The following is a 14,913-nucleotide window of genomic DNA, read 5'->3' on the forward strand; positions in this document are numbered from 1 at the left end:
AACATAGTTGTTGTAAAAATGTGTTGTGCGTCTCATTACATGCTAATGATGGCAGTATTGTTCCTCTCTCCATCCAGAGAGAACCACAGTGAGATTGAGCGTCGCCGGCGTAATAAGATGACCCAGTACATCACAGAGCTGTCGGACATGGTGCCCACCTGCAGCGCTCTAGCGAGGAAACCAGACAAGCTCACCATCCTGCGCATGGCCGTCTCACACATGAAGTCCATGAGGGGAACGGGGAACACGTCAACCGACGGCGCTTACAAACCCTCCTTCCTGACTGAACAGGTGACGAATGACTTGTGTGAAACATTTGATAGACATCAGTGCATCTCAACTGATTTTGCTTGGTTTAATTTTTTTTATTGAACACAGGACAAAATCAAACATTAGCATTTATTAACCCTTATTGCTTATTGTATCATATTTGATACGTACATTTCTAAAGCCGCTAAATTTAAATAGACATGATCAAATTTGCTGAAAAGGCTACCATAATTTTATCTTTATGGCCATATAAATAATAACATGCACTGAATTGCATATTCAAAATGCAAAACTGAGGCTTTTTCCCTCCTTGAGTATGAGCTCCATATTCTTACTTTATCATACTGTATTAGCCATAAAAGCCTGATATATCAAATATGATACTCAACACAAAAGCAGTTTAGTTTTAGATTTTGTCCATTCAATAAATATTGTTACATTTAAAAAAGAAATAATAGATTTTTTTCAGACTATTTTTATTTTATATGTCAGGCTGTACAGGGTTAATATTACCATGATTTGCATAGACTCAAATATATACAAAACGTGCAACAAAACACTGTTTAAATAGGAGAATTCAGGCATTATAGATACTCAAAGGCTGCATTTACACTGCAGGTCTTGATGGCCAATTCCGATTTTCTGACTATATCCGATTTTTTTTGACGACCCTCTTAAATCATCTTTTAAAAGTGACCCGTAGCCGATATTTGCATTTACACTATACACTGCCGAAACAACCCAATGTAGACGTTCTGACCCGGAAAATTAAGTAAAACAGCGCGATATGTCAAGTAATAAAAATAACATTCTGATTAATTTCGGGTGGGTCGCAGGTGGATATGATAAATCATTATTAACGAAAATATGAACTACATTCTCTCAAATATGAGCATGTTCCATTCCAGTTTAAGTTTCAAGGGAGTAAAGCCTGTTTATGCCATTAAGAAAATTAAATTCTGTCAAATACATTTTGTTTTAAAGAAGTTAATTTAAAAGCAGCGCTCGCAGTGTATTATACCAGAGATGCGCGCATCAACCGTCGCTGAGTCCACTTTTAGAGATCCATTTATCCTCACGCGTTACAACACATAAGAATAATAGTAATTTGACCAACAGGTGCGGATACTTAAATAAGAGAAAATGATTGGTGCGGGTGAGTGGCAGGTGGATGATTTGTTTTTGGCTGCGGATTCGGGTGACGTTGGAGCGCATCCGTACATCTCTAATTATCCAGTGTTTTACTTTCCGCACTATTTTCAAAGGTCAGCAAAACATTGCTCTCGTAAGGTGGAGAAAAACTCAAAGAGTTTGATAAGTTGATCACAGTTATCTGAGTTGACGTCCCCTTTTTAATAACGTACGACTCGCATTTACTGGGGAATATCCGATTTGTGTGCTTACATGGCAGACGCAAATGCACGTATCTGATTCATATCCGATTTATTTCCACATATGAGTGAGGCCTGAAACCGATATGAGAAAATCGGAATCCATTTGCTTTATTCCTGCTTACACGTTCGCCGGTCATATCCAATCTGTGTGCCACATGAGAGAAAAAAAATCGGAATTGGGTCACTTGAACCATGCAGTGTAAATGGGGCCTAAATGTCTCTTGAAAGTCCTATAGATGGCATTTGAAACTCTATATTTACTGTCACAGGAACTGAAGCACTTGATTCTGGAGGCGGCAGACGGCTTCTTGTTCGTGGTGGCGGCTGAGACGGGTCGTGTCATCTACGTGTCGGATTCTGTCACTCCTGTTCTGAACCATCCGCAGGCCGAGTGGTTTGGCAGCACGCTCTACGAGCAGGTCCATCCAGATGACGTGGACAAACTGAGGGAACAGCTGAGCACATCTGAGAATTCAATGACAGGTGAGAGACAGACACTTATTAATGAAAGATGCTTGGGAACAGGAAATGATTGGGCTTCTCTCGCTTCAGTGCCGCAGCTCAACATGTCCGGAGCACGAGCACTAACTGCGAGACAATGGCTACCATAAATGTCAAGCTTTAGTCATGGTGTCAGACTCAGCAGTTTGGAATTAGCTGATCCAACACATTTCCATCCCAGTCTGGGTGAATTCCTGGCAATTCATATTTTTGGGGGCCTACAACTTGTGTGTTGTCATTTGCAATTTACTACCTACTGTCTTTACTATAACTTTTGATCAATCCAGTGCATCCTTGCTGAATAAAATTAAAAAGAATTTATATATATTTTTTATATCTTACTGACCACAACATTTTAAATGGTTGGTGTGTGTGTCAACAAAGATGGCAATATCCAAAATCCTTGTTGTCCTTGTGGGGATTTTTTTTTGTCCCCATGAGGATAAAAGCTTATAAATCATACAGAATGGTTCTTTGAAAATTTAAAAATGCAGAAAGTTATCTGTGATGGTTGTGTTTAGGGGTAGGGCTAGGGTTAGGGTGGGGATAGAAGAATAAACAGTTTGTACAGTATAAAAATCATTATTTCTATGGGGAGTCCCCATAAAACATAGAAATCCAACGTGTGTGTGTGTTTGTTTTCACATATACATACAGCCAGCAGTTTGTCGTTTACTGCTCATACTCTGTGCGTGTCATTATATATTGTTTTTATCTGCCTCAGAACAGTAAAAAGTGGCCATATTGTTTTAAGTCTGTAGTGTGATTGGCTTATGATATGGAGATCATCAATATAAGTAACAGGGTTGAGAATCCCCAGCGATGCTTGTGAGTTAAAGTAGCAACAAGACACACAAGGCTAGAAGTAAATTATGACCATTTTATTATTGTTGATGCAAGAAGCTTTTTAAGTGAACATCAAAGATGTCCACTTGTTCAGCAAGAGCTGAATATGTCCTCTTTAATATTTCTCCGCAGGGAACATTCAGACGCCTCATTAGTATTTGAGGCGAGAGCGAGTCAGCGGTAACTTTAATCAACTGTGAGATTTTCTAACAAACCGCTGCTTGTTTATGACAATTTGCATTCAAAGTTTGAACAAACAGTTGAAAATCGAGCTAATGAACTTTGTATTAGAACATAACTTGAAAAAGTTTGCTTTTCATTTGAAAATAATGAAAAGATTTTTTTGAAAATAAAATAAAAACGTGTTTTTCATGTACATGATCAGAATCCTAAAATTAGTTTAGTACCAAAGGATTTAGTGAACTTAAATGTATGAAAGCCATTCAAGACTAACAATGTTGAGGTAAATGGATGATCGTATGCAGATGTTGTACTGTAATGTTCAAGTACAGATTATTCATTTAAATAAAATGGTTTGTTTGTGTAGAATTTGCTTTGATTGAATCTCATCACAGAGGTCAGGACTTTGACTTTGACTGGCAAACTCAATCATTGTGAGGTTGCACGACCCATCTTATTTTTTTTTTTGGTGAATTTAATCATAGACAGATGCTTAGACATTTTGCTGCCGGATTTACTGGCAGAATTACATATTTCCTCTATGCTTAACACCATGCTTTGCAGTTCCAGTGAGGTTTTGGTGTTGGAACCCCCTGATTTATTTTCTGCAGATATAAAGCTTTGTTTGTTCTCCAGAAACGTTTGTTTTTATTTGTGCATTGTTCATGCAAGATCGTTTTTTCCATCACCGAATAAAACAACAAAATGGTAATTGTGACGAGATCTTTTTTTAAAATCACAATTCCGAGTTTATATCTTGCAATTCTGACTTTTTTTCTTGGAATTTAAACTCTTAACTGTTTGGGGAAAAATTCAGATTTGTGAGATAAAAAGTCTCAATTACCTTCTTTATTTTTTATTTTTACTAAACTAGTCTTTCCATAAATTACTTTTTAGAAAGCAGTATATATATTTTTTCATTATAGAACCAATGAAACAAAATGTATCTTCAAGTTGAACAGGCTTTTAGTTGGCTTTGATTACAAATGTTTTTATTGGAGTGTCTAAATGATTGTTATTAGATGAAGATTAGATCAGATTTTTTGGGCAGATGCAAAAGTTTAGATATTTGTTTTTCTACTCTGTACTCCGTGAGGTTTGAACAATTTCCCATTTCCCAACCACACAAGGAGTTGTATAATATCAAGAGAAAGCCACCCATCAGCATTCCCATTCATCTTATTTGCAGTTGAAGACCTCTCTCATGCAAATGTATTCACAGGCAAAGAGGGTTTCTGTTTGGGCGGACCGCTCTCCATTCTCTTTTTGTTGATTACTGAGGCTAGTGATTTCTCAAGACACCTTTTTCCATGATATCTGGCATTTTCTCCAGAGTAGTCTCCAAAATTGCTTGCAGCACCTTTAATGCTGGTTATTTTTTATTTTTTTTAAAACGAAATGTATTTTCAGACTAAACTGTCTTTTGTATATTATAGGAAGATCAACGGCTTAACCTCCGTGCAAAACAGATGCATGCTTATTGAATCAAGCACATGTCCTCAAATACTCCAAGTTGAACTTGCCCACAGTAAATGTTTCTCCACTAGATGGCGCTACATACATACTGCAAACACAGGGTCTTTTCTTCTTTGTGGACACCCACGTTTTTTTATAAACCACAAGATAAATTATTCTCCTCAGATACAGAAAACATTTTTTTTTACTGTGGGAAATCTTTCCATTTCGTCCTCTTTGAAATGCGGATGAATATTTTGAGGGACTCATGTAATTTTAAACGCATTATCTGTGAGATATTCCTCTAAACATCAGATATGCAATGGCAAGGTTATTGTAGTGTTGCCTTTTTGGTTTTTATTTTTAATAGTATTTTCAGGTTTAAAATTCAGAGTAGATTCTGAAATGGCTTTGTTAGTCTTGGTTCAGCTTTTATATACGGGACAAATTTATATTTTAACAAATTTTTTTTACTTTTATGCATTGGAAGACACTGTTATCCTAAGCGACTTACCGTACATTACATTCAAGATGTGCATTTCATCAGTTCAGGCATTCCCTCATTGTATATATTTTTTCTATTACCGGTATATTTATTTCAGTTTCCGTTTTAGTGTTGTAGTGTTTCAATTAGTTCATTGGAAATGGACCATCAAGTTGAGTGCATTGAATTGTGGGAAACTGTTTTCTCCCCAGATAGTGCTTTGTTGTACTCCAAATGTTGTATAGTTCATCCAGGTATTCCATCCATACAGAAAATGTGCATACTGTACACACAATAATTGCAGAAATTGTATGTTTCAAACATAGTTTTACATAAAAGATAGTTTTTATTTTTAGTATACGATAATTACCCTGAAACGCTGACCTCCTGAAGCATGCTATGACTTTATAATTTAATTATAGTGATAGTTGGAATGATCCAGTGTGGTCTCGGTCTCTCACAGCCCTTTTGTCGTTCTTGTCTGATTTTCCCTTTATTAAAAAGTTTCAGTGAGCCGTATGATAATATCCACCCAAGTAATAAAATGTCTCTACAGTCAGACAAGGTGCGAGCAGGGCATTGTCACAGTTCATTATGCCAACCAGTCGTGAGATGATGATTATTTTGAGAGGACCAGTCGTTGATGTGGCTCAGACCACATTTAAATAAGACTCGGGGTCAAAGTGTCTGCTGTTACTTACCACAGTAATATGAGCACTGTCAGAACTCGGGGGATTCACTTTAAATGCAAAGAGGCATCTGTATTCATCTCTGTATGATTTTAGTTGTGTAATTGTATTCAGCACATCTAGCTTCCTGTGGTTTGGCTGTGACATGAAACACACTAATGTGTTTGTCTGTAATATGAAAATGATCATGTTCCCGGTGCCTATTTAGTGGGAGCCAAAAATCTGAGACTGCGTTGGAAAACTGAGATTTCTTTTATTTAGTGCTGGGCAACGATTAATCGCATCCAAAATAAAAGTTTGTGTTTCCATAATATATGTGTGTGTACTGTGGATAATTATTTTGTATATATAAATACACACACGTGCATGTATATATTTAAGGAAAATGTGTTATTTATATATACAATATTTATTTTTATATATAATATAAATTATATATAAATCTATACACAGTATATACATACAAATATTTCTTAAATATATACAAGCATGTGTGTGTATTTATATATACAAAATAATTATCCACAGTACACACACATATATTATGGAAACACAAACTTTTATTTTGGATGCGATTAATCATTGCCCAGCACTAATTTAATTTAAATATGTAAATGTAAACCTTTTTAAATGTTTTTGACTTAAGTCTCTTATCCTCACCAGTGCTGCATTTGTTTGATCGAAAGTAGTTATAAACAGTAATTATTATTATTAACAGTAATATTGTGAAATATTATTACAATTTAAAATGCCTGTTTTCTAATTTAATTGATGTAATCTATTCCTGAATAAAAATATTAATGGGACAGTTAACCCAAAGATAATCTTTTACTCACCCCTATATTGTTCTAAACCGGTATGATTCCTTATGTTTCTTTCTTCTGTTGAAAGAATGTTAGTAACCAGACAGTTGACAGTAAAAAAAAACTGTCCTACTATGGAAGTCAATGGCTTCTGTCAACTGTCAGGTTTTGACAGGTTTCAACATTCTTCAACATATCTTCTTTTTAGTTCAACAGAAGAAAGAAACTCCTACAAGTTTGTAACAACTATTTTGAATTGAATATTGTACAAATGTGTGCATCTCCAGAAAAGGGTTGTCATTTTTCTTTTGAAATTTCCTTTCCCATCAAAGAAACTTGCAATTTTAGAAGGAATTCCGTTCTTGCAGAAGGTCCAGATAAAATATTGCGGATAAAATATGGCGCTCTTGATGAAGTTTTGATAACCTCATATGTTTTAGTGATAAAGTGATCAAATGAAGCGGCCAAGGGAGATATTTTCCACGTCTCCTCAAACTATGCTCCACTAATGTGTTCTCTGTGCTGGAATGTTAAGGGTTGGCTCTGCATACATAATTGATTAAGAGTGATTTTGGCTGCTGTGTGTGTGTGTGTGTGTGTGTGTGTGTGTGTGTGTGTGTGTGTTTCCCCCTGAAGTGGGAAATGATGGCTGGAGACATCAGTGAGATCTTGCACACCATCCATCAGACCACACAACACACCTGTGTGAAACTACACAATCTGTTCTTGTCTCATATACATATTAATATATACCGGTACATGGAAAGCTTTACATGAAGCCTGCATATGTAATGCATCAAAGTACTATCCTTTATGCATTGTGATTTTATATACAACACTTCATAATCACTGTTAAAATGCATTATAACCCGTTAATGGTTATGCTTTTAATGAGTGTTCTGAATTGCAAAACATAATATAATATAAATAACACAACAGATTATGTGTTGATCTTAATGCATTATACAATTTAAAGCTGTAACTATTAATATAAAAGTATTACCATGTTTCACTAGCACATGGAACTGATCCTAATGTGTATTATAAAGCATAATGAATGGCCCACGGAAGGCATTTCTGCCATTAAGAGCCATTTTTACATAACATTAGTTATGCACATAATGCCATGAGTCACAAATTCTGTTGAACTATCAGAATTTTTACAATGCAATTCATCTTCATGGTGACAAAATAAAATATTTTCTCATCACTTATTAAAGCGAGCATTGCGACATGCAAAGAATGCTCAAATTAGTTTTTGTTGCCCGTAGCCTACGTATCTAACCTGTTTACAAGTTTTGTGAGCTATGAGCTGTAACATGGCATGAAAACGAATGACTAATCTTAAGACAATAACTGCAAATATATGAGAAAGCGGCTGATTTGAATAATAATATATGTATTATTGTTTGTAAAGCATGGTGCAAGCGTTTGCCAACATCACAGTGTTGATTCCCAGGGAATGCATGGATTGATGGAATGATGGTTGAATATAAATCAAAGAATAACAGAATACAGCTTTCCTTAAGGTTACAGATTCAAGCAAAATCCTGACCAACAGAAATTCTCTGTGGAAATTAAATGTGATTGCCAAATTTAAAAACCATTTCAGAGTGCCTTCAAACAGTGTTACAGGACTTAAACTCAAAAGAGCATTCTTTAGTCGATGACTAAACTGACCCATTTTTCCTCAGTTTATTTTTATAAACATACTTTGCTGATGAAGATAACGTTCCATTCGGATACATCCTTGAAGGACAGCTATTATTTCTCTGGCAACACTATTTGTTTGTCCTTCCATCTACGACAGTCTTGTCGACGGCGACTGCCTCCTAAATATTTAGCTTGGCTGTGGTTGGTGGCCTGGGATATTTGCCATTTTTTGTTGCTTTGTTCATTTTTAGAATAATAATGATACACTTGCCCACAGAGGAGAAACAATGGAGTCTGTGTGGCAAAAATGGGATATATATGTGCTACGCGGCCCTTTATGCATTCTGTAATGCTAATGAAACAGGCCTTTGCCCAGATTCCACATTGTGCCTTTTTCTTCTCTGAGGATTTGGGGATTTTGCTTGGAAGTCCTTGTGGTTCTGGGACCGATCTGGGAGTTCTGGCTAACATTTCCTCGTTCCTCCAAGTGTTGTCCTTAGATCCCCTTCAGGTGGTCACGGAGTTGAAGTTGGAGGACTCATGCTTGTCAGGAGGTGATGTTCCCATGCCTGCTGTTGGAGTCCTTCAAAGATCAACCAAAGTTCTCCGTTGTAGAAGCGTCCAGGGATCCTGCTCCAAAGCAAACACCACCTGCTGAGCTCTGCTTTGGGAAGCAGGAGGCTGAGAAATGGTCATCCAAACCCACGCCGGTCTTCAAAACAGCAAATCACCATGCATATATGACTAGCACTTACTCATACCAGTGCAAACAAGAAGATTGATTGAGATGCGATCAAAGAGAGTTACTGTAAAACCGGTCAATGGCTTTTATGAGGTCATGGCTTGAATAAGTTATTTTTACCAGGTTGTAGGTGCGGCCATATGTATCTTGAATGTGGCTTTTGGTGTCATTCTTTTCCAGTTATTTTACCTGTACCAAACTGTACCTGTACTTACATTTGACAATGTCGTGTTTATATTCTGGGCTAATCTGCTTGCCTGTATCAATCTTATTTTGCAATGAAGAGTAAGCTATTTTCAATGAATTTGCCAGACTTTCGATTCATTAGCCGCTATATACCTAGAAGAATATCAAAGTGCAGTAAACGGTAAAACTATTTGCACTACAGACTATTGTGTTTTGTAATTACGACAGTATTTGAGGTGTGTGAGCCTTTAACCTTAGACACATTTTTATCAGTAGCTGATAGAATTTTTGAATACCAGTTTTCAATATTAAGCTGCATAATAGACTTTTTGTACAGCTAAAATAACTGGAAGCAGATGAGACTGGAAGCTAGACACGTTAAAAATGGCCACACCCTTAAAATGAATATAAGGTGAAAATACACATGGTGCCTTGATGTTTCGTTACTTTCCTGTGTTATCTTGAAGCATTCAGTGCCAAACTTAGTGTTGGCACTTTATCACAATTTCTTGTCATCCCACATCACACAAAATCCCATTTCGACCACTAGAAGAAGTCAGAAAGTCAAAAAAGTTCAACGTCGGGGAGGCCGAGAGGTCAGAGTTATTGTGGAGGTGATTGTGGAAAAATTCCTGTCTAATTTGACATCACTAAACTGTTATTATATTGTCCTTGAAAAACCTTTTAGCGTTTGAAATATTTTTTCCCATTTCCAGCGAGGTTTGCCTTGTTGAAAGGCTGATATTACAGCATGTCTGACCTATTCTGTGTTATTGGGTTGTTGGTAGCAGCGTGCGGCTGTACTCAGGGCAGTGGGTCGCCATCTGGAAGATTTACGATCATAGTCCAGCTTCGTTTATCATCTCCATCTAGTTTTTCACCCAATTGTTTGTACAACAACAACTACCAAGGGCCTCTTTCTTGATGTTCTTGAACTTATTGAGTGGTTGTGTTGTTATCCGTCTTGGAGAAGAGTATTAATAGGTTTTAAATGCTTCCAACGTTCTTGGCGTCTGTCCTTCAGACTGGAAAGACTTCCCGACAATTAGATCTGCTCCTGAGGGCTTTCGCAGCTGTCACTGGATCAGTTCGGAGACCGCTTCTTCTCCGCTGAAAGGCATGTCAGCTAATTTGTTTATGGAAATAACTTCAGGCTTCAATAATCCTGAGCTTTTGTCCTATAGGTATCAGCATTCCGAGAAGTATAGCTCACGCTTTGAATATTGTTGTGGGTGTTTTGCTAAGTCAATAACGTTTTTTGGCTGCTTTGGATTGTGTTCCTCCCTTATTCTAGCTGTGCTGGATGGGGAAAAACAACTTTAAAATTGTTGTGATTTGATTATTTTATCCAGTCTTCTGTGCCGTATAATCGAGCAGATGTTGTAGCAGTGGACGGGATGGTCATAACACTTAGCGTGCATCTGAGGGTGTTTGTGGGCGCATTTGTTGTTTGTTATGGGGTGCATCAGGATTGAAAGGCCCCTGAAATGCACTTCTGTGAACTGTTACTGTGGTATCTTAGAAACGTATTTTGTAACTTGAGGCCATCATGGTAATGATTTAAACTAAGAATGTGAACGAGTAGTCAAGTAAAAACTCAGTTCGAGTAACACACATAGCTTTTCCTTTGTTTCCTACGGCAGGCAAATACACAACTTATAGCCCAGCTAAATTGCTCACAAAAATCTTATCTTTAACGCTAAATGTGCTGGGTGGCATTGTGGATGCATGATGTTGAAGTGATATGAGTTGATAGCAGGTGCATCCAGTGATGAAGGCGTATTAGCTGGAATACGTTGGTGTGTGGATATATGTAAATGTTTTTTTAAATGTTATAGCCATGAATAAATAAAGGCTTTTTATTTTTTACAAGTTCTCGAGTGCTTGGCCTTATATGATTTTTGCTGGTTGTGTGGCAATATTTTGATTTGTATTATTGGTATATGCGGTCCTTGATATAATCATGTATCCCAACGGATGATGATACACCTTAATGGTTGAAAGAACGTGTGTGAAACCAAAAATGTGGTAACCTTTTTACATGTGCATAACCCTAGTGACATCTATATATTATTTTCAGTTCTCCTGGAGTGTATTGTATTTATTGGAATGAAGTGTTATTTTTTTTTTATTAAAACGATTTTTAAAATAGTCTCTTAAACTCACCAAGGCTGCATTTATTTGATGCATGAATAATGAGGTAATAAACTATATATATAATGTGAAATGTTTTCAAATAAATGTTTTCTATTTAAATATATTTTTAAATGTAATGTATTGCTCTGGGACAAAGCTGAATTTTCAGCTCCAGTTTTCAGTGTCATGTGATTTGCTGCTCAAGAAACATTTCGTCTTATTATTAATAGTGAAAAAAAAACCCAGTTGTGCTGCATAATGTTTTTGGGAACCGTAATACACTACCATTCAAAATTTTGGGTAAGTAAAATAAAAAAAGAAACAAATGAACACTTTCATTCAGCAAGGACGCATTAAATTGATCAAAAGTGACAGTAAAGACATTTATAATGTTATGAAATACTTCTATTTCAAATAAATGCCGTTCATTTCTATTCATGCTTTCTATTCATCAAAGAATCATGACAACAAAATGTATCATGGTTTTATAATATTAAGCATAGTCTAAAATAGAATATTTTGAACATTGATGATAATAAAAAAAAATATAACAAACTTTTGACAAGTAGTGTTTATAAATATTTGAGTTATTTTATTGGCGATGTAACATTTGTAAATAAAACATTTACATTTTCAGGTAATTCAAGTGATTTTGATAGAGAACTGTACCACAAAATATGCCATTTGAAATGACCATTCCTAATTTAATCTATTACGTCTTTTCTCTTTTTTGTTTGTTTGTGTGTTTATACATTTTAATGCATATCCAGGGCGTATTCTGGACCTAAAGACGGGGACGGTGAAGAAGGAAGGACAGCAGTCCTCTATGAGAATGTGTATGGGATCCAGACGTTCCTTCATCTGCAGAATGAGGTACAGTTACAGTCTCAATGAGCTCACAGATCTCATAATCACACGGGGTGGTATGATGTCATGGTTAAAGTCAACGGTTATAGTCTTTTCTTCCCAATTTGATGATTATCTGAGTGAAAGGACTTCTCGAACAAGAAAAAATTTACGGCGGGACTTGATTTTGTCCATGGGGAATTGATTGGATGGTTGTGTTTTGCTATTCGTTGATCTCATGTGAGTGACCGCTTGTCCCGCCCTCACGCATCATCAGAGAAGAGATGTCACTGCAAGAGGGAGGGGACGCTATTTTGATAAAAAAAAAATTCAAGGCATGTGAATTAAAAAATATATATATATGCACAGATAAATTATTTATAATAAATACTGCAATATTCCATAAATATAAGGATTGTCAGTTTTAATTTCATGGTGACTTTAAGAATCAGGACTGGTTATGGAAGAGAATAACCTTCTTCTCAAGAAACGACGTGCCCTTTTTGTTTAGTTATTCTGATACCTTTTAGAACTTTTATCAGGTTGGACTATTTCTTGTGGTGTGCCGTTAACATTTATATCACTGCTTATAAATAAATCCACACATAGGTTTATTTCGGCGTGAAATTACTCTCTACTCGAACAAAAACGTTGTGGAATCACTATTATCAATCTGCACAACATTAATAGACTGTCTGCATGTTTCCCTTGCAAAATGATCTTCAATTATGTTTTGTGTTGATCCTTTATGAAGTATTTCCCCGTTTATCCAAGTGTTGTTTGTTCATCTGTTATTCTGATCATAACAATATAATTTTGCGGTTACAGTTTAAAGCCTGCATGACTTTCAAGACAACAGAATGCATTTATAATAGGATTTTTTAGCAATGAGACAAACAGAAACCAAGACTATTATTGTCGCTGAAAATTCCTGTCCATCCCGCATTATGTTTAAAAGGTGTTTTCAATTATGATGTTGTTTTGAAACGGTCTATATTTAACAACAGATGGAAACACGCATTTCCCGAATTTGTTTCAAATGTCCTTGCTAGTTCAAGATATAAACCATGACGTGCAAATTCCGACATAACGTATGATTAAGCCTCATATGTCTTTGTGCTACATTCAGCACATAAGTATGAGAGTTGGCAACATCAAGAATGTGTTCGTGTTTAATGTTTTCTATTTGTGGCCGTCTTACAAATTGAAACCGCATGTTAGCGGATGAGCACATTTGTCAAGTGTGTGTAAAAGCACTTGAGATAAACAGAACCCCTTAAAAACATGATCGTCATTCTTAAAGGTTTTTATGCAATAGTTTATGACATCATGACTCCGACTCTGAAGGACGTTTACTTTCTTGTTGTGATCGAAAAATGTATGTGCTGTTTATTTGCATACCTTGCATTCATGAACACTTGACAAACTATTTGACAAAGACCTGAGGGACAACAGATTTTGTCATGCCAGGTCTAATGGAAATGAATGTGGAGGAATAAACAGCTCAAGTTAAAACAGATGTGAACTATTTTCCCCTTTAACAGTGTCAAGAGATCTCAGGTCACTCGTATTGTCTTTACTAGCTGGATTCACAAGATAACAGTAGATAGATATAGTCCTATAGACGTGTATGGTAATTAGAATATTAGATATCTTGGTAACGCTTTACAGTAAGAGTAAGGGTTCATTTGTTAACATTAGTCAACTACATTAGTAAACATGAACTAAGAATAAACAACTTTTATAGCATTTATTACATAATGTGAATCTCAACATTTACTACATATTTTACGTATCTGTTAACATTAGTTATTGTGAACTAACATGATTTTTTTTTATAAACTAACATTAACAAAAGTTAATAAATGCTGTAAAAATATGTTGCTCATTGTTTAAACTAATTTAACAAATGAGACCTTATTGTAAAGTAACAATATATTATATTGTATCTAAAAAAAAAACTATATTATAGTCACTAATAATGAACTGGGTTGTAAAAATCACATACACTTTTTTGCCTTTGCCTTTCCTTTTAAATGTGTTAAATTACTTTCTGGTTAATGCAACTCGGAGTACATTTTATTTAAACTGAATCTTCTTTACTGATTGTCACATTCTAATTTTATATTTGATCTTTTTTATTAACATACAAATGTTAAAATCTTTTTTTAATTGTAAGTGATAATTTGTGCCATAGCGTATCATAATTATGTTGAGGTTTCCGAACTTTAAAGTTTAACAAAACAATTTAATTATCTGTCTAATTATCTGTCTAATTTGTTAAATTAATTTCCAGTTTTTCTCTTAGTACATATTATTTAAAATGAATCTTTTTTTGCCGAAAGTACCACACTTTGATCTTTTTATATATATATATATATATATATATATATATATATATATATATATATATATATATATATATTATTTATTTTTTTACATAAAAGCTTATAATTAAGTTGAGGTTTCCAAACTTCAATGTTTAACAAAAATGTATTTGTGTTCTTTTTAATTTATGATGAGAAATTAACTGTTTTTAAATGTTTCTCTAGGTGTGGCAGTGCACCATTGGATCATATCTCACTGAATCGGTTGTCTAGCATGAGAAAGAGATACAGGTATGGATCTCTCTTTTTCCAATGGAGTTTTCAAATCTTAAATTTGCACCCAGTTCTGCAGTTATTCAACTCTACTGTATTAAACAACATCCTCGATTTCAAAATAGAAC

At 35.3% G+C, this 14,913-nt stretch overlaps 1 protein-coding gene across 4 annotated transcripts in view; it reads left to right on the forward strand.

The window, feature by feature from the left end:
* The window catches only part of arnt2 (aryl-hydrocarbon receptor nuclear translocator 2), a 79,250-nt gene that overhangs the window by 18,329 nt on the left and 46,008 nt on the right, over window positions 1-14,913 (forward strand). For all 4 annotated transcript variants that reach the window (XM_079638291.1, XM_079638292.1, XM_079638289.1 and 1 more), the window contains 4 exons: window positions 78-291; window positions 1,934-2,147; window positions 12,110-12,212; window positions 14,738-14,803. In XM_079638291.1, the coding sequence (XP_079494417.1) occupies window positions 78-291; window positions 1,934-2,147; window positions 12,110-12,212; window positions 14,738-14,803 (597 nt within the window). The remainder of the gene's footprint in view (window positions 1-77; window positions 292-1,933; window positions 2,148-12,109; window positions 12,213-14,737; window positions 14,804-14,913) is intronic.

Source organism: Phoxinus phoxinus, assembly GCF_949152265.1.
Source record: "Phoxinus phoxinus genome assembly, chromosome: 2".
Lineage (NCBI taxonomy): Eukaryota > Metazoa > Chordata > Actinopteri > Cypriniformes > Leuciscidae > Phoxinus > Phoxinus phoxinus.